The 26,487-nt window shown below is 48.8% G+C and overlaps 1 protein-coding gene across 1 annotated transcript in view; it reads right to left on the reverse strand.

The window, feature by feature from the left end:
• The window catches only part of VPS53 (VPS53 subunit of GARP complex), a 175,439-nt gene that overhangs the window by 142,288 nt on the left and 6,664 nt on the right, over positions 1 to 26,487 (reverse strand). The window contains exons 3-4 of the mRNA XM_040424767.1: positions 6,242 to 6,291; positions 3,743 to 3,809 (exon numbers count right to left, since the gene is read on the reverse strand). Of these exons, the coding sequence (XP_040280701.1) occupies positions 3,743 to 3,809; positions 6,242 to 6,291 (117 nt within the window). The remainder of the gene's footprint in view (positions 1 to 3,742; positions 3,810 to 6,241; positions 6,292 to 26,487) is intronic.

Genomic DNA, 26,487 nt, shown 5'->3' on the forward strand with positions numbered 1-26,487 from the left:
TTCAAGTGCAGAAATAGTGGGAAGGAAGAAGGTAGTTTCTGACGCTTAACTAGTTTTCTGGTGATCAAAGAGTCACCACTCATGGGGCAATGCGGATCAAGCAAAGTCTTGATAAGTGCCCCGCACCCCACCTGTTAAATTCACTTTGTTGAAGAAGAAGAAAAAATAAGGAGAAAAAAAGGGAGAAGGGGGATTAACCGCAGTAGAAGGGGAAGGAGGGAAAGTATTCTCTGGAGCGCCAAGAGGACTATTTAGAAGTGACAAAATATTAGGAATGGGATGTAGGTGGTTAGGTGGGTATTCACCGAGGCAGCACCCTAAAGCAGTGTACGTCAGTGCACTGCGAGATAATATGATATGAAGATAAAATATAAAAAAGTGTGCTGTGGGGCTTGCCCAAGGGTAGTGGGCAGTTGCACAGGGGCGCCAAGGTGAAGTGAAGAAAAAAAAAAAAAAAAAAAAAAAAGGTCAGGGCGGCGTAGTCTATGCAGGGTTGATACTTTGCTAGTTGGATTAGTGCTTCTGCTACACAGTATCGATATATTGCGGGGGCATATATATCACTGTGTCTGTATAGTTAGCGGTTCTATTACGCAGTCTCAGTGTATGGTAGGCCTATATATCACTGTGTCTCTTTATATTTTGTTATGATGGTTCTATTTCACAGTATCGATATATGGCGACACATGTGTCACTGTACGGGTATTTAAAAGATAATAAATAATATGAATAGTAATAAATAATGTTAAAAGGTTTATATGAGAAAGAAACGGAAGGCGACTTACTTCACCAGGGAGGGAGATATAGGATAAGCAAAATACACCTATACCTGCTCCTCCCCCGCCGAGATCGCTTGTCAGGTAGTATAAACTTTCCTCCACGTCCCAAATGATGGTAGTCAGGGTTCCAAATGGAGAGTTTTTTATTGCATAAATAGATAGAAGCTCAACGCGTTTCGGGGTGTGTTCCCCTTTCTCAAGAGCAGTGTTGGTTAAAAACACATAACATAAAGTGCATGTAGCCAGGAATATATATAGGTCTCTTAATTAAACAATCAAAAAACAATTTACCAAGAGTTTTGGCGGGGACCGGAAGTAGGCGGAGCGTCACCTCCGGTCCTCTGATCCCCCCCAGTCATCCAAAATACATCGTCCGATTAAGTATAGTGCTTTAATGCATTTCAGAGTATTTTAAGAAGGAAGTTATGAAGTGCCTAGCAGGGTTCTTGTAGCCTGAGAACCTCTAACATGCTTAGATCGCTCCTGGTGCGTTCCACTGTGGAACGCAAACACCCTGGTGAGGAGGCGGGGTCTCGAGCGGATGTGCGCCATGCGTTCCACCAGTGGAACGCATGAGCAGGAGGAGGGGAAGGAAAGGTGCCGGCCGGAGGTGGGGCCGTTTGAAGATGCTGTATGGAGCGCACCAAGGGGCGGGGCGTTCGACAGGGCAGGGAGGAGCAAACGTCTGTGCGTTCCAGGCTGGGACGCAGAGGCATCGGTTGGGGTCAGGAAGAGAAACCCGAACGGGAATGGAGAATGGGGAGTACATAGGGACTATAGGCATTTAGGGATGGGCTCACATGGAGTCCTTATATTAAATAGAAAGCCAAATATGTGTAAATAAAAGTCTGAATATGTATAAAAGGACAAATGACATGAGTTCTATACCAAAGGATATTATAAAGTATTATAATGGGAAGGGTATAATAAGTATTCACATATGTGAATACTTATTATACCCTTCCCATTATAATACTTTATAATATCCTTTGGTATAGAACTCATGTCATTTGTCCTTTTATACATATTCAGACTTTTATTTACACATATTTGGCTTTCTATTTAATATAAGGACTCCATGTGAGCCCATCCCTAAATGCCTATAGTCCCTATGTACTCCCCATTCTCCATTCCCGTTCGGGTTTCTCTTCCTGACCCCAACCGATGCCTCTGCGTCCCAGCCTGGAACGCACAGACGTTTGCTCCTCCCTGCCCTGTCGAACGCCCCCCCCCCTTGGTGCGCTCCATACAGCATCTTCAAACGGCCCCACCTCCGGCCGGCACCTTTCCTTCCCCTCCTCCTGCTCATGCGTTCCACTGGTGGAACGCATGGCGCACATCCGCTCGAGACCCCGCCTCCTCACCAGGGTGTTTGCGTTCCACAGTGGAACGCACCAGGAGCGATCTAAGCATGTTAGAGGTTCTCAGGCTACAAGAACCCTGCTAGGCACTTCATAACTTCCTTCTTAAAATACTCTGAAATGCATTAAAGCACTATACTTAATCGGACGATGTATTTTGGATGACTGGGGGGGATCAGAGGACCGGAGGTGACGCTCCGCCTACTTCCGGTCCCCGCCAAAACTCTTGGTAAATTGTTTTTTGATTGTTTAATTAAGAGACCTATATATATTCCTGGCTACATGCACTTTATGTTATGTGTTTTTAACCAACACTGCTCTTGAGAAAGGGGAAGACACCCCGAAACGCGTTGAGCTTCTATCTATTTATGCAATAAAAAACTCTCCATTTGGAACCCTGACTACCATCATTTGGGACGTGGAGGAAAGTTTATACTACCTGACAAGCGATCTCGGCGGGGGAGGAGCAGGTATAGGTGTATTTTGCTTATCCTATATCTCCCTCCCTGGTGAAGTAAGTCGCCTTCCGTTTCTTTCTCATATAAACCTTTTAACATTATTTATTACTATTCATATTATTTATTATCTTTTAAATACCCGTACAGTGACACATGTGTCGCCATATATCGATACTGTGAAATAGAACCATCATAACAAAATATAAAGAGACACAGTGATATATAGGCCTACCATACACTGAGACTGCGTAATAGAACCGCTAACTATACAGACACAGTGATATATATGCCCCCGCAATAGATCGATACTGTGTAGCAGAAGCACTAATCCAACTAGCAAAGTATCAACCCTGCATAGACTACGCCGCCCTGACCTTTTTTTTTTTTCTTCACTTCACCTTGGCGCCCCTGTGCAACTGCCCACTACCCTTGGGCAAGCCCCACAGCACACTTTTTTATATTTTATCTTCATATCAAATTCACTTTGTCTTAGGGTACTTTCACACTTGCGGCAGAGTGATCCCGCAAGCAGTTCCGTCACCGGAACTGCCTGCCGGACCCGTCAAAACGTATGCCAACTGATGGCATTTGTAAGACTGATCAGGATCCTGACCCGTCTTACAAATGCATTGAAATGCCGGATCCGTCTTTCCAGTGTCATTCGGAAACCCGGATCCGGCATTAATTTTTTTCACCTTTTTTTCGGTCTGCGCATGCGCAGACCGGAAGGACGGATCCGGCGTTCCGGTTTTTTGAATGCCGGATGTGGCACTAATACATTCCTATGGAAAAAAAATGCATTCCGGCAAGTGTTCAGTTTTTTGGGCCGGAGATAAAACCGTAGCATGCTGCGGTTTTATCTCTGTCCTGATCAGTCAAAAAGACTGAACTGAAGACATCCTGATGCATCCTGAACGGATTACTCTTCATTCAGAATGCATGGGGATATAACTGATCAGTTCTTTTCCGGTATTGAGCCCCTAGGATGGAACTCTATGCCGGAAAAGAAAAACGCTAGTGGGAAAGTACCCTTACATTTGCGCCCTCATTTTAGTAAAAAGTGTAAAGAAGTAGCAAAAATGAAGTATCTTTATCTGCATTCTTCAAAACCGAAAAAAATTGAAAGTTTAGATCAAAGGCATACCTGTCTCCCATCCTGGCCAACGTTTGTTTGACCTCGTACTACAGTTCTTATACTGTCATCCAGACGTCTGGAACAAAAAATGCAAAACACTCACATATTTGTCATACTTCTGTAATACAGTGTTATTCTATTGTTCTTCTCAAAACCCATTGTGTGGTATTACAAGCTTCACTGTACTGCATGGTAAGATAGATTTCAGATTATAGGGTTCAAAACAGTCAAAGGAACATTGAGGTCTACATCCAATCCTACAAAAAGATGACCATTTGAAATCAATATTTCCAGACTCCTCTTTCCTGTACTATAGGCAGCCCCCTAATCTCATTGTCAGAAGCCCACCATCCTCTCCAAAAAATAAAACTGGAACATTGCCATGCAACCAGACAAAATGTAAGACCTGTCCACACCTAACCAGTGACAAGATACAGAATGCAAATACACATCAGGGCTACAACATCCCAGGTACCTTTAAGTGACCACAACCAAACGATTATATGTACCAAATGGCCTGCCGGGGATCTCTATGTAGGTGAAACTGGTCAAAACCTTGGAACAAAAATGAACTCTCATCGTCACACAAGGAAAGATCATCACAGAGATTTCAAATCTCAAAGGGACATGAGAGTGTGGGAATACAAGCTCATGACGACCTCTGACACTCAGATCAGGAAATAATGTGTCACATGGATTTGTGTCCTTCTACATCTCTTATGGGATCTGCCCCTCAGACCTCTTAAGGCCCTATTTCACAAGCAGATTATTGAATGCTTGGTAGCGATCATCTGGCAGTGTGATACTGTGTTTTACATCAGTATTCTCATCTACCTCACTATTCCTTTCGTGTATAAAATGGGAATATTTAGACTGTGTGTTATAAAATGCCTGATGAAGAGACCCAAGTAGTCTCAAAATCTAGCAATTGTGTCATCATCCTTTCAGTTAGCCATCAAAAGGTATCTACTAAGGAATCTTCTTTTTTTATATATATATCAGTTTTTTTAAAAATCATCCTATGTGTCTAAAACAGGCATGCTCAACCTGCGGCCGGCCCTCCTTGTTGCAAAACTACAACTCCCACAATGCCCTGCTGTAGGCTGATAGCTGTAGTCTGTTGGGGCATGCTGGGAGTTGTAGTTTTGCAACAGCTGGAGGGCCGCAGGTTGAGCATGCCTGGTCTAAGCAGTTTGCAGGAGACTTTGAAAGCTATGGACAACTTAGGGGGCAGTTTTTCATCATTGTATCTTATTCATTTTGGGTTAATAATAATTTTTTCAATTGGTCTTTATAAAAAAAAAAAATCAACAGTGTTTCCTCTACACCAGGGCTGGCCAACCTGCGGCTCTCCAGCTGTTGTAAAACTACAATTACGACCATTCCCTGCTGTAGCCTGATAGCTGTAGGCTATCTGGGCATGCTGGGAGTTGTAGTTTTGCAACAGCTGGAGAGCCTCAGGTTGGCCATCCCTGCTCTACACCTTTCACTACATCAATAGACTATTGCCTTCTGCCCCATACTGAATCCGTCAGGGAGCTGCTCTGATGGCTCAATCTGGAACCGTTATCTCTGAACTCCTGACAGTTCATAAACACTCATTATAGCCACAATGGGGATCATTTACTATCAGATATATGCCAGTTTTCTGGCGTATATCTGTCACAGATTGCGGCACAAAGGTGATTTGCACCCCAATCTGCGACTTATCCACGCTCACACCAGGTCTAAAAATGGGGGCGTGGTGGGGCAGGGAAAGGGGACAGCCGAGTAGGCCCATCTCAGTTATCATTTTCTACACCTGTTTTAGGAAGGAAGCTATCTTACGTTTAGATTGGTGGTGGATCCGCAAAACTTATGTCCAGGCCGGCGCCTCTTCATAACTTCAGCAGATCCACAGCCAGCGCAGGGGTTATTAAGACTGGCGTCTAAAATGCCGGTCTTAATAAATGACCCCCATTGTTACCAAACAGATAAGAATATGGCTAAATGTTTATGAGCTGTCTGGCATTCAGACATAAGGGCTGGAGATCAAGCAGTCAGAATAGCTCCTTGAAGTACTCACTATGCAGCAGAGCAGAGTATGTAGATGCATGTTGCGCCTCTACATTTTGATTGACAGGGCCAGGCAATGAAAACATCACAATTCCTGACCCTGTTAATCAAAGTGCAGAGGGTGGGGCAGTTGCAGAGAAATCCGAGCCTCGAGGTGTAACGGCAACACCCCCGTTGCTCCCAGAGGCTCATTTGCATATATAAAAACTTCATTTTTCTCAGCAATGCGGGCACATATGAACATGGGAACAACACAGATGCAGCACAAGCGCACATGTAACAGATCAGCCAGTTTCATACGTTTGCAGACACATGCTGTGGTTTTTCTGCATGCAGAAATGGAGAGAACCCACAAAAAGAATAAAAACATAAGGAACATTAGAGACAACAGTAAACCGAAATTCATCAAGATGAAACGGATACAGTCATAAATATTTATGGAACCAAATGTACCTTATTTTCAGGCGAATTTTGTTCACAACATCATCAATGTTTGATAAGGACTGCAAAGAAGAAAAAAGGTGTTACCACAAATCAGGCTCAGAGATTGCTTTTCTGCCTGTACGGGAGAGGTGTACAGGCTTATACATGGTGTTTAAAATGGGTTTTCCTCAAGATAGGTCATCAGTATCTGATCAGTGGGGGACTGGCAACCGGGACCCCGTCCATCAGCTGTTTGAGAAGGCACCAGCACTCACAGTATCGCCGTGGCCTTCTCTCAGCTTTCCCTAGCCTAGTGACGACACGTTCATCGGCCACGTGGCTAGGCACAGCTCAGTGAATGGAGCTGAGCGCGATACCAAGCACAACCACTATACAATGTACGGCGTTGTGCTTGGTAAGCTGTAAGAAGGCTGCACCGCTCACAGGAGCGCTGATGCCTTCTCAAACAGCTGATTGGTGGGGGTCCCGGGTGTCAAGACGCCCACCAATTAGATACTAATGACCTAGGTCATCAGTTGTAAAGACTTGGAAAACCCTTTTAAGCTGTAATACAAAATCTATATATGAGGGGCTATTCACAGACAGATATTTTAGCAGATATTTGGCACTCGTGCAGGTGGATCTTCCCTTTTCCTTTGCTATGGTTCCTCCAAAATAAACACAGTTTCTAAGAAATTACATGTAAAATTTTAGGAGGTATTCCAGCACAATAAAAAGCTCTGCAAATGGTTAACAAAAAAAATAAAAATAAAAACTCTTGTATTCACCTTGCTGATCCCCTGCTGCAGCCATTCTGATGGTGTCTGTGTCTCCACTGCACTCCACTTCCTGCTGATGTCTCGGAAAGCCTCTCAGCCAATCACTGGAGGTGAGTCATCACTGCAGCCAATGATCGCCTGAGCAGGAAGTGCAGCACAGCAGAGGCACGGGCACCATCGGAATGGTGAGGCCAGTATAAGCTTTTAACCATTTGCAGACCATGGGACAGCTTGATTACCATAGCCACTTCTCAGGGCTCCATTATAAACGTGTATTCTTTGCTCACCTAAACATGCATGTTTATTTCAATGGGAAAATGGGAATAGATCACTGCTAGGCATTGAGTGGTCCCTGCAGAGGAACACCGTCACCGTGTGATCAAGGACCATTTCAACCAATGGAAACCCATTTACTGTTATAAGGGTAAAAGCTACATGTAACAACCCCATAAAACCAGAGTGCAGCAAGAATTAGGGGATCAAAAACGATGTAAAAAGACTAACCCCGTTGGCCAAGAGCCTGTCAGAGGTTATAACTGGTTCAACTCTGTTCACACCATTCTTTTAAAAACTAATCTCAGCATATGCACCAGCAACGCTCCTGTCACATAAACCGAGTGTATCTATATAGCTCAATTCACAAAGCACACGCCAAAAGTACATCCGTTTTTTTCATTTCCAGTCAATGTATGCTAAATGGTATACATTATTTGACAATGTAAGCCTAAAGATGAAGTATGCCTATACAGTGGCATATGTCGCAGCCTTCCAAATACTACTGACACAGCTCCAGCCGAAAGCAAAAACTAAGTGGGCATAGCCTCAGGGTGCCAGTCGCCACTCTTACTGCCAATTAAGGGGTTGTCCTATTGTCCCTGGCCATATTATTGAAGAAAATCACAGAAATAAGATAATACTGCACTTTGTCCATATATAATGCTTGCATCTACTTTACTAAGTGCAGTATTCTCTTATTTCTGGGGTTGTCCTATTAGACACAGCCATACAGAATCATCACTGCTACTAGCTGATGGCCTTTTTTGTCCAGACCTTTCCAGAGTAATGGCTCCAGTCCGCCATTAAGGGACTGCAGAGGGAGGATCAGAGCGAGGGATTGCCTCTCTCAGATGTCCACATAATCCAGACCATGGCATGGTCTAATTATAGGATGTATTATATCAGTGTTTCCCAACCAGTGTGCCTCCAGCTGTTGCAAAACTACAACTCCCAGCATGCCCGCACAGCCTTTGGCTGTGCGGGCATGCTGGGAGTTGTAGTTTTGCAACAGCTGGAGGCACACTGGTTGGGAAACACTGTATTATATGATGAAGAACATTTGGGGTTCATATAACATCAGGTCCGAACTGCTGCATGCTATAACGGGGGAGAAAGCGGCACACCGCAGGAATGGTGTACCGGTATTAATACATTTACATTATGTTGCTCCTTTGATTATACTAGAACATAGTTTTTTTTCTCGCTATAATTTCAGTCTGATAACTACATAAAACAGGAAGCAAACTGAATGGTAGATTATTAGGTGAGCTGGGACTGACTGGTGTACTTACTCGGGAGCCATAATCGTGTGTACAGAAAGGACAACAGTGACCTCTAGTGGATGTGGCCATCATGCCAACATACAGAATTTCATTTGGTACCAAGATGCAGTATTATATATTCAGCCAGATATGTCATAACTCAAGAACTGTATCTGAGTGGTAAAACAGATAGATATTGGTCCTATAAATAAAGTAGGGGTTGGCCACTTGTGACCAATGTCTATGCAAGATGACTATATGGCACTTACTAATATAGCCTTTGTTGATTTTCTGTGCCGTTTGCTACATTTTATAAGCAATGGCCTCCGTTGTGTGTTTTGCGGTCCGCAAATTGCGGATCCCCAAAACTCGGATGGCGTCCGTGTGCGTTCCACCATTTGCGGAACGGCACAGACAGCCATTGATATAACTGCCTATTCTTGTCCGCAAAACGGAGAAGAATAGGACAGGTTATATTTTTTTGGCGGACCATGGAACGGAGCAACGGATGCGGACCGCACACGGAGTGCTGTCTGCATCTTTTGTGGCCCCATTGAAGTGAATGGGTCCGCATCCAATCCGCAAAAAATGCGGCTCGGATGCGCACCAGAACAACGGTCGTGTGCATGAGGCCTTAGGCACATCTTCTGTGCTGTCCACATAGAAGTCGTGTCCATAAGATGGCAGCTGATAGAGGGTCATGTGACGAGACATCACTCATAGACCACACCTGCACTGAACAGCGCAGGTCCAGGTGCAGTGTATTTAAATGGAGGAGACTGAGTGATGTGTCCGACAGCCATTTTTTCGGACGGGAATCTACAAAATAGGACTGCGTGTTGTACTATTCTGTCTGGCGTTTTTTTTACAAAATTTGCCATGAAGGCGACTACGAAACCTCCAACATAGATGTGAACACAGCCTAAGGCCTCTTACACACGAAAATATGGATTTTTCAGTATTTTGCAGTCCTCAAAAAACGGATCCGCAAAACATACGGATGATGTCCGTGTGCATTCCGTATTTTGCGGAACGGAACAACTGTTCTATCTTTGAAGGAAACGGAAGGCATATGGAGTACCTTCCGTTTTTTTGCGGATCCATTCAAATGAATGGTTCTGCATACGGAACGCAAAAAACGGAAGGTAAACGGTAAATAAAAGGCCTAAGGCCACATACACACGGTCAGTATTTGTAATCCAAAACCAGGAAAGGGTCCAAAACACACAAGAGTTAAAAATCTTAACATTATACTTTTTCTCTTTAGGTTCCTCTTCTGGTTTTGGTTAAAGGTAATGATGCGAAATACGTGTGAAAGCGGCCCAAGAAAAAATAGCAGACAACTTATAAACATTGTTGAAAAATAACTACTAAAAAATGGCATGTTTGGCCCCTTTCACACTGTACAGACTTGGCATAGACAAATCCTCTGTGGATTTTTCAGAAAATCTGCAGTAGAGATCCATAGCCGAAACTCCGCCGTCCATATACCCCATTGCAATTCATTAAATCAAACTCACTGCTTTTCGGTGTGCAATGCACAGTAATAATGATCATGCAGGGATTCTTTCCAGAGCAGAACTTGTCCCTAAATCCTGCTGATACAAGAATCCTGAATATGGCCATAGGCAACAGCAACAGAGCCAGCTTTGTATACTGCAGCTCCTATTGAGCTGATAGAATGCTACATGACGACCGGCCCTCTGGTGGTGACAGAAAGCAACTGACAGAATTAGAAAAAAGCGATCTGTAGGAAGACGTCACATATACTTAGGCTCCATTCACACGTCCGTAGTGTGTTTTGCAGATCCACAAAACACAGACACTGGCAATGTGCGTTCCGCATTTTGCGGACCGCACATCGCCGACACTAATAGAATATGCCTATTCTTGTCCGCAATTGCGGACAAGAACAGGACATGTTCTATTTTTTTCGGGAACGGAAATGCGGACCCAGGAGTGCAGGTCCACATTTCTGGAGCTGGCCCTCAAATCGTGCGGCCCCATAGAAATGAATGGGTCCGCAATTCCGTTCCGCAAAATGCGGAACCAAATTGCAGACGTGTGAATGGAGCCTTATGGTGCTGATAACAGTATAAATTCAACGTTTCGGCCTACTCAATGAGGCCTTTGTCAAAGGCCTCATTGAGTAGGCCGAAACGTTGCTGGGAATAAAGTCCAACGGGAGCACCAACCTGACAAGTGGGTGCAATGTCCAAAAGGGGGCAACGGCAATCCCCAATAGTATAATCCAGTGGTCAGCAACCCACGGCTCCGGAGCCACATGCGGCTCTTTTGAGCCTTTGCCGCGGCTCCGGCATGGGCATGAGCAGTGTGTGTGAGGCATGAGCAGTGTGTGTGCGGCGGCGGCGGGGCAGGCACTGTGTGGCGGCGGCTGGGCAGGCACTGAGATGAGCGCTTCCATTGTGGAAGCGAAGCGCTCATCTCCATAGTGATCTGTTTGCATCGCCGTCCTCAGGACAGCGATACAAACAGAAGGCTGTGCGGATGAGCAGGGCAGGGAGGTGTGTCCCTTTCCTGTTCCTCTGATAGGCTGCCGGCCTAGTAGTGCCACGTAGTTTATCTTGGGTATCGCCTGCCACATCGGTCAGGCTCATGGTTTAATTTCACCTGCACCTTATTCAGGTCACTTTTTATAGTCATAATTATAAAAAAATAATAATAATAACTCGGCCCCATGGCTTCGGGGGCCCGATGACCGCTTCGGCCCCATGGCTTCGGGGGCCCGATGACCGCTTCGGCCCCATGGCTTCGGGGGCCCGATGACCGCTTCGGCCCCATGGCTTCGGGGGCCCGATGACCGCTTCGGCCCCATGGCTTCGGGGGCCCGATGACCGCTTTGGCCCCATGGCTTCGGGGGCCCGATGACCGCTTTGGCCCCATGGCTTCGGGGGCCCGATGACCGCTTTGGCCCCATGGCTTCGGGGGCCCGATGACCGCTTTGGCCCCATGGCTTCGGGGGCCCGATGACCGCTTTGGCCCCATGGCTTCGGGGGCCCGATGACCGCTTTGGCCCCATGGCTTCGGGGGCCCGATGACCGCTTTGGCCCCATGGCTTCGGGGGCCCGATGACCGCTTTGGCCCCATGGCTTCGGGGGCCCGATGACCGCTTTGGCCCCATGGCTTCGGGGGCCCGATGACCGCTTTGGCCCCATGGCTTCGGGGGCCCGATGACTGTTTTCAGTCCTGCTGGGCTGATTGCCTGGTTGGTTGTCCATCTGTGCATCTGGGCTGATTTGGCCCCTATGTATCGCATACATACCTGCTTCCCTAATTTCCTAATAATCCATGTTGATTGCTCACTTTATGTTTTGACTGCAAACTGGTCCGGTTCGCCCTACAGAATCATTGTCATGTCTTGCGCAGATATTTAGTCTTTCTTTAATTGTTCATGCTTTCGTTCAGGTCCTGCCAGAGGAAGAACAAGTAGGGCAATTCCCTCTAACATTTCAGTCTCTGATCGTAGTCGATCATATCTTGTCAACCAGGTCCCTGCGCAAAGTCTTTGCCTTTTTACCACGACCAGGAATTCATTTTCGCCGCTAACTTCATTGCATTGCATTCCCTCACTCATGGGAGGGCATAGACAGAATCTTGTATATTATGGCTTCGTAGCTTCTTGCCGCACTAACCTCAGACTCCCTACAACCACGTTGAATCGGATTTTGGACAAAGTCCAGCATTTCCTCACGGTAGAAGATTCAGATACTAGGTTGGTCTTCACGTCTCAAGCGTAAAAACAATTCTCAGGGCCTCACAGTAGAACAGCGCGCGGACCACGACTAGCAGATAGCTGTTGTCTGGGGAACTATTCAAGGACTCTCTTCCTATCTACTTGGTTCTTTTTGGCCCTCATTCCTGCATAGTCTAGGCAGTTAGGTTGCGTTCCCACGATCTCCTGAGGCTAGGGCACTGCCAGTACTAGAACCAAACTTTACTAGTTTCAGTTGGTTTTTATGATCCATTTCACAACGTATTCCCGGTCCTCCATTCCGCTTTGGAGCAGTATCCGCAATATTGAGCATCATGTCTTTGGCCTTGTCATCCACAAGATGGGTTGTAGGTCTCCTACTCGTCTTGCCTCATATACCCCGAATTTTCACTCGAGATCCCTGACGCCTTGCAGTTAGCTTGGGGATTAGTTTGCACATGCCATTTGAATTCCTTTTCTACCCTACTTGGCTTGGTTTTTGCCCACTTATAGGCCTACCCACGATCATGGCTTAGGGCACACCACAAGCCATTTAGTCAGGTCAGCTAAGACACGCCTAGCTGGGTCAGGTTGTTCCCGTTGTTTTTCTCCCTAGGGTTCTTCGGATACCTCTTGGCCGTAGCCATGACCACAAGTTGGTAAGGCTGATTAGTCAGCCTGCATTTGTGGGAGGGGCGGAGGCTCTTCATATACGAGCCACACCCTCACTTCCAGGCGTGTGTTTTCAGGTGCCCCACCCTCCCTCCCTTATCTTCTCATTTCCACAGGGTATGCCCACTTATAGGCCTACCCACGATCATGGCTTAGGGCACACCACAAGCCATTTAGTCAGGTCAGCTAAGACACGCCTAGCTGGGTCAGGTTGTTCCCGTTGTTTTTCTCCCTAGGGTTCTTCGGATACCTCTTGGCCGTAGCCATGACCACAAATATATATATATATATATTTTTTTTTTTTTTATATATACACTGCTCAAAAAAATAAAGGGAACACTTAAACAACACAATGTAACTCCAAGTCAATCCCACTTCTGTGAAATCAAACTGTCCACTTAGGAAGCAACACTGAGTGACAATCAATTTCACATGCTGTTGTGCAAATGGGATAGACAACAGGTGGAAATTATAGGCAATTAGCAAGACACCCCCAATAAAGGAGTGGTTCTGCAGGTGGTGACCACAGACCCCTTCTCAGTTCCTATGCTTCCTGGCTGATGTTTTGGTCACTTTTGAATGCTGGCGGTGCTTTCACTCTAGTGGTAGCATGAGACGGAGTCTACAACCCACACAAGTGGCTCAGGTAGTGCAACTTATCCAGGATGGCACATCAATGCGAGCTGTGGCATGAAGGTTTGCTGTGTCTGTCAGCGTAGTGTCCAGAGCATGGAGGCGCTACCAGGAGACAGGCCAGTACATCAGGAGACGTGGAGGAGGCCGTAGGAGGGCAACAACCCAGCAGCAGGACCGCTACCTCCGCCTTTGTGCAAGGAGGAACAGGAGGAGCACTGCCAGAGCCCTGCAAAATGACCTCCAGCAGGCCACAAATGTGCATGTGTCTGCTCAAACGGTCAGAAACAGACTCCATGAGGGTGATATGAGGGCCCGACGTCCACAGGTGGGGGTTGTGCTTACAGCCCAACACCGTGCAGGACGTTTGGCATTTGCCAGAGAACACCAAGATTGGCAAATTCGCCACTGGCGCCCTGTGCTCTTCACAGATTAAAGCAGGTTCACACTGGGCACGAGTGACAGACGTGACAGAGTCTTGAGACGCCGTGGAGAACGTTCTGCTGCCTGCAACATCCTCCAGCATGACCGGTTTGGCATTGGGTCAGTAATGGTGTGGGGTGGCATTTCTTTGGAGGGCCGCACAGCCCTCCATGTGCTCGCCAGAGGTAGCCTGACTGCCATTAGGTACCGAGATGAGATCCTCAGACCCCTTGTGAGACCATATGCTGGTGCGGTTGGCCCTGGGTTCCTCCTAATGCAAGACAATGCTAGACCTCATGTGGCTGGAGTGTGTCAGCAGTTCCTGCAAGATGAAGGCATTGATGCTATGGACTGGCCCGCCCGTTCCCCAGACCTGAATCCAATTGAGCACATCTGGGACATCATGTCTCGCTCTATCCACCAACGTCACGTTGCACCAGACTGTCCAGGAGTTGGCAGATGCTTTAGTCTAGGTCTAGGAGGAGATCTCTCAGGAGACCGTCCGCCACCTCATCAGGAGCATGCACAGGCGTTGTAGGGAGATCCTACAGGCACGTGGAGGCCACACACACTACTGAGCCTCATTTTGACTTGTTTTAAGGACATTACATCAAAGTTGGATCAGCCTGTAGTGTGTTTTTCCACTTTAATTTTGACTGTGACTCCAAATCCAGACCTCCATGGGTTGAAAAATTGATTTCCATTTTTTAATTTTTGTGTGATTTTGTTGTCAGCACATTCAACTATGTAAAGAACAAAGTATTTCAGAAGAATATTTAATTAATTCAGATCTAGGATGTGTTATTTTTGTGTTCCCTTTATTTTTTTGAGCAGTGTATTTATAGCTAGAAGAAATCCAAGGCACTTCTCTGTAAAACGTGATAAAAATGTGTCCTTATTCACACGTCACACAGCGACATTTCTGTTCTCTAACAGAACCTTTTTTAAGACTTGGCTTGAGAAAGGTTCTGTGAGAGAACTGAAATGTCGCTGTGTGACGTGTGAATAAGGACACATTTTTATCACGTTTTACAGAGGCGTGCCGTGGATTTCTTCTACTTATATCTACACCCGTGATCAAGGGTTTAACACAGGCACCCGCCGCAACATAGAAGGAGTGCGGCCCCATTTCCACATATATATATATATATATATATATATGTATTAAGGCATTTGCCTGGATTTGTGGGAGGGGCTGAGGTCCGCCTCCAGCCTATTTAGGGCACCCCCCTTACCTGGCTCCTGCACCGTCTGAGGTCTGAGCTTTGTGAGAGGAAGTCGCTTGTTGGAGTTCTGAGGAATTTACCTACGAGCCGCTGATTTTCTGAGAGCCTTTTTTCGTCGCCGTCTGGTTCTGGTTTTGGAGCATTGCTGTTCTTTTCCCAGCTTCACTCGGTTCACTGTGGGTCGCGTTTGCCCGTCAAACTGTGAGTTATTTCGTACGGGTCAGCAGGGCCTCACGGTTGCCCCAGTACCGGTTTATCTCATTTCATCAAGGCGCACTAATGTCATGGTTCATACAAGTCACCATCATTCATTTCTGTCACACCTGTTCATACGTTCTCATCCACGATTTGCACCATCATTCTGGTCACACTCTGGCAGCAGGCGGCAATGGTTCCTGGTTTAAAACCCCCTCTTTTTTCTGATGTTCTTTCACACGCTGCATTCATGTCACGGCTGCCCAGTCACCAGCAGCTCATTTCTCAGGCCCTCTGACATCTCCCCACAGGACCGTTACGCCGGCCAGCAACCTGCTAATCTCAGCCCACTACCCGGTCTGGTTCACCCCAAACATCATGTACATCACAAGGGCAGCTGCGGTGCACCCCCCCCCCCATTCACTTCACTTTCTCTAGCGATCGTCCCCTCCCCGTCGCCTCCTGCCTGTTGCCGCTCCGCCTGCCGCGCGGCCGATGGCGCCCGACCGCGTCCTGGGGCCTGGTCTGCGCATGCGCGGCCGGGGTTCTGCGCATGCGCGGCGATTTCGTCGGCGCATGCGCAGTGTCCCGACGACTCCGGACACATATGTTCAAATACATGGATTTCCCTGGCTCCATGTCACCCCCCCCCCCCGGTCAATCACGGGCGCAGTCGCGGGGGCCAGAGGCGGTGATACCGCACACCCCCACCCCACCCCCTCTCCTCCCATTTATTTACCATGCACTGGGCTCACCGCGGCCGAAACATCCCCTCACCACCTCCTGGCTGGTACCGCTCCCCCTGCCGGCCGCATCCTTGGTGCGTGGTCTGCGCGTGCGCGGCCGGGGTTCTGCGCATGCGCGGCTATGCCGTCGGCGCATGCGCGGTGTCCCGGCGGCCGTGCGCGCGGCGCTTGTGTTCGGGGGGCCGCCGTCGGGCAGCACTGATTCTTCCCAGCCCCCACATGTCACTCCTCAGTCACACCCCCCCCCGGTCATTCATGTGCGCAGTCGTGGGGGCCAGCAGCAGTACAACCACACAATCTCCCCCCCCCCCCCCCCCCCTCTTCCATTCATTACCTGCACTGGGCTCACCATGGCCGTAACGTCCCCTCACCACCTGCTGCCTGGTTGCCGCTCCCCCTGCCGCGCGGCCGCCCGCGTCCTGGGGCCTGTTCTGCGCGTGCGCGGCCGGGGTTCTGCGCATGCGCGACGGCATGTCGGCGCATGCGCGGTGTCCCGGCGGCCGTGCGCGCGGCATCTGTGTCCGGGGGGGCCGCCGCCGGGCGGCAGGGGAGGCCACAGCATGCCCCCTTTGTTACACATTCCCCAGGAGCCCCAATAAAGACAGGGAAACACATCACACCCATGAAATAAACAAACAGGGAATCATGAGCAGGCCCCTCTTGGCCAAAATCGTACATGATCTCACCATGCTGATCGCCGGAGGGGCATAGACTTCCCATCCGCATTCAGCTACAAGTGACTGTCTCCAACGGGGTCGTCACCTTTTTCACAACCATGTTCAAAAAAAAAAAAAAATAATAATATATATTTTGCTTCATATTCAATAAACATGTGGGAATTGCGGGGGCACGGTCCAGAATGTTCCAAAAAAAAAAAAAAAAAAAAAAGAGGAAAAAATTTTGCAGGCGCACACTTTCCGCCAGCCCATGGCCACGGCACGCACTGGTCTCGTTCACATCAGGCGCAAGCTATCATTTCATGTGTAACCGCCATGATCCTCCCGGTCATACATATGTACCACATGCATTTACGCTTTTCATCACGCTATGTCATGTTTACCCTCCCCCTTATTTTTTAGGCGGTCAACCTATACTGTTTTACACTACCGTGTATCCGGAGAATTTTTCTTGGTACCAGGTACGTTCACCTGCTCATTTACCAAAATCTTCCTTACATTTCGGATGGTCCCGTTAGGGTCAGCGTGCTGGCTTTAGGGGCACGATCATCCCACTAGGTAACCCCCCCCCCTTTCTTGGCTTCGCCGACAGTTAGTGGTCCCGCGAGGCCGACACCCCGCCTCAAACGTACGGAGGCACCTGCCCAACGCGCCACCTCGTTAGTAAGCCGCCTCGCATGTTGCATAGAGAGGGCCTCACCTGTCACTCCCTTCCCCTAGTCCTGTCTTACAGTCACCGAGAGGCCAACGCTCCTGCCACTACCACGAGTGGCCTCATTACCCCCTCGCGCCAAATCATAGGTAGAGCCTCTCAAAGCCGCTTGGCAATTAGCAGGGCCTCATCTGTCACCATGCAAGTGTAATTTTTTCGCCATTTGGCCTAGCTAGCCAGCACGATCCTGCATGGCCTCAAATTAATCAACTTTTTTTTATTATAGTATGTCGCTGGATGGGTTGGGAAACTTGTCCCTACCTGGCACCCCTGCTAGATCTGTCACTGCCACTTCGGGAGACGATCTAGCCAGTCCAGCGTCCATCCGGTCCTGGACAATTCCTCGCATCACGGCGGAGTTGAGGAAACGGCATGTTCCCTTCCCCGCCACGGCTAGGAAAGCGGAGCTGTTCCGGCTGTTACGCGCTTCAACCGATACTAGCGATGCGGGGCAAGGACCCAGCCAGTCCGGCACCGGGGACATCCATGCCATGCTGGCCTCTCTGATGACATCCATGTCAACAATCAACGCCAGGCTGGAGAGGCTGGAAACGGTCACCACGACCCTCTCCTTGGCGGGTCCGCCACCGGCGGCATCACCGGCACCGGTCGGTTTGCCGGTGGTCACACCATCCACTAACGTGGAGGACCGGGAAGTCAACCCGGCGCATATGATTCCTGAGCACTTGAAACGGGATATCCTGGAAGGCAAGGATATAAACCTGGCCTCCCTTCTGATTGCCTCCCAGGACGTGGTCGAAAACACGACGTACGCCTATGACGAGGTGTCAGTTGTGGTCAAGTCCAGGGATGCCCGGCTCAACAGGAAATTGACCATTCCCGAATTCGTGCTGGCCTTCGGAATCTACAGAGAGGTCATCTGTGCGGTCTACCCCAACAGAAGGGAGGAATTCGACCTCTACTTACACAAACTGGTGGATTTGGGCAACAAATACGGAGGGTCAGCGTTTTATGACTATCACAGGTCTTTTTCGGCAAAGGTGGCAGGGGCTTTCTCCCAGTACGGAGTCCGCTCCAACTGGGCGAGGATCGACACGGTCATTTTTTGTCGCCACTTCGCAGGCCTTAGGACCCCAGCCTGTGCGCACTGCTCCTCCACGGCCCACACCACCAATTTCTGCCCGAACACGTCGGTCAGACAGGGCCCCTCCCAGGCAGCTGGTCCCTCCGGGGTCCCGGAGAGACTGGCCCGGGACAAACTGGGTCGGCCGATCAAATTTCTAGGCAAATCGATGATTTGCAATAATTTCAATGAGGGGTCCTGTAATTATAACGGATGTAAATTGTTACACATATGCACCAAATGTTTCCGGGCACATGCCAAGTCCATGTGTCCAAATAAAATGTTTACCAAACCGTATCTAACGACCATCAACATGCCAGTTTTTACCGCGCTCATGTCGCAACACCCCTCCAGGCATCTGTCAGATTTCCTCGTTTCAGGATTGACAGAAGGATTTCACACGGGCATCCTGTATATGCCAACAGGCACCCTGGAATGTCCCAATCTTTTATCCGCTCTACACAACCCCACCGCCATTGACGCCCTCATAGCCCAAGAGGTAACAGAGGGTTTTGTGCTAGGTCCTTTCAAAACTCCCCCATTCGCCACATGGCGCACCAACCCCATTGGCGTCGTCACTGGGAAATCTTCCCAGAAACAGAGGCTCATCATTGACCTATCGGCACCTCACGGGACGGGCAACCCCAGTCTCAACTCCCTCATTCCCTCGGAGGAATTCTCTCTGCAGTATACCACCATAGATCACGCCATCACGGCCATCAGTCAAGCAGGGGTGGGGGCATGGCTCAGCAAAACCGACATCGCCAACGCCTTCAAATTACTTCCGATTCACCCTACACTGTGGCACCGGCATGGCATCAAGTGGTCTGGGGATTATTATTTTTTCTCCCGATTGACCTTCGGGTCCAAAAGCAGCCCGGCCATCTTCGACGTGTTTGCGGAAGCATTATGCTGGTTGCTATTGAATATAGCAAGGTGCCCGCTGGTTTTACATTACCTTGATGACTTCCTATTGGTGGAAGAAAACACTTCCCCTCCTTCCAGCCTCAGAGCCACCATCAAGCTGTTCAAGGAACTGGGGGTCCCCCTCTCCACCAAGAAGACAGAGGGGCCGGACACGATCATCACCTTCCTGGGTATCCAGTTGGATTCAGCTTCGATGCAAGCCAGTTTGCCGTCCGGGAAGATCCAGGACATCCTCACCCACATAGACGGCTATCTTCAACTCGGCACCTGCAACCGCAGAGAACTACAGTCCCTGCTGGGCTCCCTGAACTTTGCCATGCGCATCATACCCCAGGGTCGCTCGTTTATTTCACGGCTTCTGCACCTCTTCCCCTTGTTCCTACACGACTCGCACAGATTGTCCCTGGATGCCCACGCTGCGGCGGATCTGGGTATGTGGAGGAGATTTCTGTCCACCTGGAATGGTAGGAGCTTGTTTCTCCCTCAGCTGTCGGACTCTTCCCCCTCTATCTGGTCAGATGCGGCATCTACCACAGGCTTTGCGGCCATATTTGGGGACGATTGGCTGTGGGGCAGCTGGCCTCCTGAGGTCCAGGGTCTGGAAGGATTCTCCACTACCTCAGCGCTTTTTGAGATCTATCCCATCGTAGCGGCTGCCGTGGCGTGGGGTCATTTATGGGCAAATCTGGCGGTCCGCTGCTACTCGGACAACCAAGCAACCTGCCAGATTATAAATAAAGGTCGTTCCAAATCCCTCACAATCATGAGGTTCATGCGAAGACTTACTTGGCTGGCCGCCTGCAACAATTTTTTCCTGCATTGTTTCCATGTCCCAGGGGTGTGCAATTCGGCTGCTGACAATTTATCTCGCTTCAAATTTCAGGCTTTTCATCAGGATCTCCCATCAGCATCACCCACTGCCTCCAGCACCCCGTCATTTCAGCAACTCATTCTGGACTAGAGGCCATCATGCGGCATAGCCAGTCTTTGTCCCACTTTTCACTATCAGTCAATACACATAGAGCATACAACAGAGCATTCACGCTGTTCAACAGATTCCTGGTAGAACACAACATCACGCACCCTTTCATCATGACGTCTGTTTTGGGATTTGCTTCCTTTTGCCACCTCAAACTAAAAATGTCATACAACACCATCAAACTGTATCTTACTGGCATTCAACATCATATGCTAACCTTGCACCCTAACTACACCAGCTTCATGGCCTCCCACCAAATCAAAACAATACTCAGAGGCATTCAGAAGACGGAACCCGCACGTCCAGCCCAAAGGCTGCCCATCAACAGTCATGTTTTCAAGGCATTATCCGACCTGCTGGACGCCACGCCTTTTGATACGAATACCAACGCGGTCATCAAAGCTGCTATTTACTTGGCCTTCTACGGGTTCCTGAGGCCCGGGGAATTCACTACCACCTCCGCATCCCAAACCTCATCTTGTCTTCTTGTCTCCCACTTATCTAAACACCTGGATCACTACGTCCTGACCTTACCTCACTCCAAGAGTAGTCAGCGTTCACCTGTCAACATCTCATATTACCCCACGCACAACAAATGGTGTCCGGTGAGGGTGCTGGACACATACAGTCAGCTTCACAGGTTCCTACCCTCTCAACCGCTACTTCAACTTCATGGATCGGTGCTCACCACGACCACCTTCATGATCCATGTCAGATCATTTCTCACCCAACTGGGCCTGGACGCGGCCAACTACTCGGGGCACTCCTTTCGCATCGGAGCTGCATCCACGGCCTCCAGTGCCAACATCCCTGCCCATGTTATCAAGAAATTGGGACGCTGGAAGTCGTCCGCTTACGCACGATACATTCCCAATCCAGCGCAAGAGTTAAGGGTGGCTTTCCAAAGCATGTCGGGTTGAGCTGTTTACATGTTTTATTGGTTACAAATAAACTGGTTTATTTCCATTTTTGCCCTCTTCTTTCTTAGGCCTACCTCGTCCTCGGTTTCGGCACACCACAACCGACTGCATTTCTTTCCCTGCTTCCCAGGGCTCTTCTCTGTACTACCGTAAGCACCTAACACAAGTATTAAGGCATTTGCCTGGATTTGTGGGAGGGGCTGAGGTCCGCCTCCAGCCTATTTAGGGCACCCCCCTTACCTGGCTCCTGCACCGTCTGAGGTCTGAGCTTTGTCCCTCCCACCACTCCACTCATTTACAACTCATTTCTTTTATGTCTTTTCCTTGGGTGGGCCCTCTTCTTTCTTAGGCCTACCTCGTCCTCGGTTTCGGCACACCACAACCGACTGCATTTCTTTCCCTGCTTCCCAGGGCTCTTCTCTGTACTACCGTAAGCACCTAACACAAATATATATATATATATATTAGGGCGCAACGATTAATCAACGGTATCGATAATATTCGATAAAGGAATCCAGTTATCGAATAATCGGCCGATTCGTTGCTATGCGGGCGGTCAGGCGCTATGCTTGCGGGTCCTTGAACTTTAGATCACCGCATCTTTATTACCTTACAATGAAGCTCCAGTAAAAGGCAGAGCGGGCGGCGGCATAACGTCACTTACTCACGTGACGCGCAGGCTCCGCCTGCTTCATTCATAAAGTAGGTGGAGCAGGCGCGTCACGTGAGTAAATGACGTTACGCCGTCGCCTGCTCTGCCTGTTACTGGAGCTTCATTGTAAGGTAAAAGAAGATGCAGTGATTTAAAGTAAAAGTTACTGCCGGTTAAGGAATACTGCTGTGAGCGGCGGGGCCAGGGCTGTTATGGGAGGGGGATCTGTGCACGGCACGGCTATGGGGAGGGGGATCTGTGCACGGCCCTGTTATGGGGAGGGGGATCTGTGCACGGCCCTGTTATGGGGAGGGGGATCTGTGCACGGCCCTGTTATGGGGAGGGGGATCTGTGCACGGCCCTGTTATGGGGAGGGGGATCTGTGCACGGCCCTGTTATGGGGAGGGGGATCTGTGCACGGCCCTGTTATGGGGAGGGGGATCTGTGCACGGCCCTGTTATGGGGAGGGGGATCTGTGCACGGCACTGTTATGGGGAGGGGGATCTGTGCACGGCCCTGTTATGGGGAGGGGGATCTGTGCACGGCCCTGTTATGGGGAGGGGGATCTGTGCACGGCCCTGTTATGGGGAGGGGGATCTGTGCACGGCCCTGTTATGGGGAGGGGGATCTGTGCACGGCCCTGTTATGGGGAGGGGGATCTGTGCACGGCCCTGTTATGGGGAGGGGGATCTGTGCACGGCCCTGTTATGGGGAGGGGGATCTGTGCACGGCCCTGTTATGGGGAGGGGGATCTGTGCACGGCCCTGTTATGGGGAGGGGGATCTGTGCACGGCCCTGTTATGGGGAGGGGGATCTGTGCACGGCCCTGTTATGGGGAGGGGGATCTGTGCACGGCCCTGTTATGGGGAGGGGGATCTGTGCACGGCCCTGTTATGGGAGGGGGATCTGTGCACGGCCCTGTTATGGGGAGGGGGATCTGTGCACGGCCCTGTTATGGGGAGGGGGATCTGTGCACGGCCCTGTTATGGGGAGGGGGATCTGTGCACGGCCCTGTTATGGGGAGGGGGATCTGTGCACGGCACTGTTATGGGGAGGGGGATCTGTGCACGGCACTGTTATGGGGAGGGGGATCTGTGCACGGCACTGTTATGGGGAGGGGGATCTGTGCACGGCACTGTTATGGGAGGGGGATCTGTGCACGGCACTGTTAAGGGGAGGGGGATCTGTGCACTGCACTGTTATGGGAGGGGGGTCTGTGCACGGCACTGTTATGGGAGGGGGATCTGTGCACGGCACTGTTATGGGAGGGGGATCTGTGCACGGCCCTGTTATGGGGAGGGGGATCTGTGCACGGCCCTGTTATGGGAGGGGGATCTGTGCACGGCACTGTTATGGGGAGGGGGATCTGTGCACAGCCCTGTTATGGGAGGGGGATCTGTGCACGGCACTGTTATGGGAGGGGGATCTGTGCACGGCACTTATAGCATAAGATGCTATATAGTGTCATTCATACATCCCCCCATAGCATAGTCATCCACAGATCCCCCTCCCCATAATAGTGCCATCCACAGATCCCCCTCCCCATAATAGTGCCATCCACAGATCCCCCTCCCCATAATAGTGCCATCCACAGATCCCCCTCCCCATAATAGTGCCATCCACAGATCCCCCTCCCATAATAGTGCCATCCACAGATCCCCCTCCCCATAATAGTGCCATCCACAGATCCCCCTCCCCATAATAGTACCATCCACAGATCCCCCTCCCCATAATAGTGCCATTCACAGATCCCCCTCCCCATAATAGTGCCATTCACAGATCCCCCTCCCCATAATAGTGCCATTCACAGATCCCCCTCCCCATAATAGTGCCATTCACAGATCCCCCTCCCCATAATAGTGCCATTCACAGATCCCCCTCCCCATAATAGTGCCATCCACAGATCCCCCTCCCTATAATAGTGCCATCCACAGATCCCCCTCCCCATAATAGTACCATCCACAGATCCCCCTCCCCATAACAGTGCCATCCACAATTTGTTTTAATATGGCCTTTGAACATAATTTTTCAAGTAAAATCATATAAACCCCTTTTTTTGTAATTTTGGTGTTTTTTCCTGATTAATCGATGGAATTATCGACAACTAATCGATCATTCAAATAATCGTTAGCTGCAGCCCATTATATATATATATATATATATATATACATATATATACACACACACACACACACACACACACATATATACACACACATATATACACACACACACACACAACTCACAAAAAGATAGGGATATTTGGCTTTCGGGTGAAATTTATGGAAAACGTAAAAAGCTCACGCTACAGTGATATTATATCATGAAAATAGGGCATTTAAGTAGAAGCAGGCAATGGTGATTTCCTTGTCTCAAACAATTTTTTTGAAACAAAAGCCACAAAAAATGTCAATGTCTCAGTAACTTGTCATTTGGCCTTGAGCATCAATTACAGCTTGACAAGGACGTCTCATGCTGTTCACAAGTCGTCTTATTGTCTGCTGAGGCATGGCATCCCACTCTTCTTGAACGGCGGCCCTCAGGTCATTGAGATTCTGGGGTACAGAATTACCAGCCTCTATACAGCCCTAGTTCACACTTCAGTTATTTGATCAGTAATTTCCATCAGTTATTGTGAGCCAAAACCAGGTGTGAGCCAAAAGCACAGAACAGTTGCAGATCTTTCTCCTATACCTCATCTCTGTGGAGGCTTCACTACTGGTTTTGGCTCACAGTAACTGATCAAATAACTGAAGTGTGAAGCCTTAACCCCCTAACTGTTTTGCCCTACTCCAGCTCCAGCAGTGGGAAAAGTAGCTAACTGGAGGGGGAGGGCTGCTTTAGATGCTGCTATCTTCTGATTGGTAGCAGCTAGAAACATGCAACTGGTCTTGTTTGAAATTGACATTCCAAGCTTTCAGACAATACCAGAATGACAGCAATATGTTCAGTACAGGGGAAGATATCACTGATAGAAATCGGCATACTGTGAATGCAGCTGAAAGTGAAAGTAAAACAGGATTTACCCGCAATTATTCCCGACTCGATTTCTAACAGTGAGTTCTCCTCTGTTGCTTGGACTTTAGCTGTCATTTTGGTCTTGTATGAAAGCCTGGGATGTCAGCAGCATGTTTCTAGCTGCTACCATTCAGGAGATAGCAGCATCTAAAGCAGCCCCCCCCCCCCCCCCCCCCCTCCCTCCAATTAGCTACTTTTCCTACTGCCCGACCCGGACTCTGGCAAAACAGTTAGGTGGTTAATGAGGTTATTCAAGTATTATGGGCTTGTCACTGTACCATTCACAAAGTATAGGGCAATTCTGTATTGACTAGACACACCTGCCCACACTGTAACACCATCACCACCAAAGGCTCGCCTGGTGACAACAGTGGCTGATGCATAGGGCTCTCCTTGACATGTCCAACATCATTGACGGCCATCATTTCTGCTCAGCGTGATTTGGTTTTCATCATTGAACAGCAGAGGCATACTGGTCCGTCATTCAGCGTAGATGCTCCCTGGCCCATGCAAGACGAAGACGCCTGGGGTCAGATACCCTTGCAGGTCGTCTAGCATGCAGACCACGCTAATGTAAACTGTTTTGAATAGTCTGACATGACACTTGAGTGCCTCTCACCTCCCTAAATGTGCCCGGAGTTGTGTGGCATTCATCATCCACAGGGCATTGTTTATAATGAAGTGGTCATCAGTGTGGGATGTGCCCAAAGGACGTCTACTTCTACGCATTTCAGTCTCTATGTATTACTGTTGCAACCTGCTGATGACACTCTAAGCTCAGTGGCCACTTCCGTCTCAGAACATCCTGCTTGAAGCCTCACAATGGTGAGGTACTGTTGATCAATTGTTAGGTGTCGTTTTGGTCTCATGATGTCAAAATGTGAACAGCATGATGAGGAGGACTGTTTAAATAGCAATTCTAATTGAACCAAGAAAACTTATTGGGCGATTCATGGATCAAACACCTGTTGTGAATTTTGCCGTTAAGCTCCTTGTTAAAGAACAGCAAGTTCTGCATAAAGTACTAAAACATTGAACAGTTGGAAATGTGCATTCAAAAGTAGAGAAGGTCACATTAAGTTCACCTGTAAAGGTTAGAGTACATTTTAGGTTCATCCTGAAATTTCACCCACAAGCCAAATGTCCCTAACTTTTTGTGAATAATATATATATTATATATATATATATACACATACACACACATCTACTATAAAGGGAATCAACAAGGTAAAAGAGGAGAGAATATTTAAAAGAAGAAAAACTGCTACAAGAGGACATAGTTTTAAATTAGAGGGGCAAAGGTTTAAAAGTAATATCAGGAAGTATTACTTTACTGAGAGAGTAGTGGATGCATGGAATAGCCTTCCTGCAGAAGTGGTAGCT

The sequence above is a fragment of the Bufo bufo genome, chromosome 3, assembly GCF_905171765.1.
Source record: "Bufo bufo chromosome 3, aBufBuf1.1, whole genome shotgun sequence".
Classification (NCBI taxonomy): domain Eukaryota; kingdom Metazoa; phylum Chordata; class Amphibia; order Anura; family Bufonidae; genus Bufo; species Bufo bufo.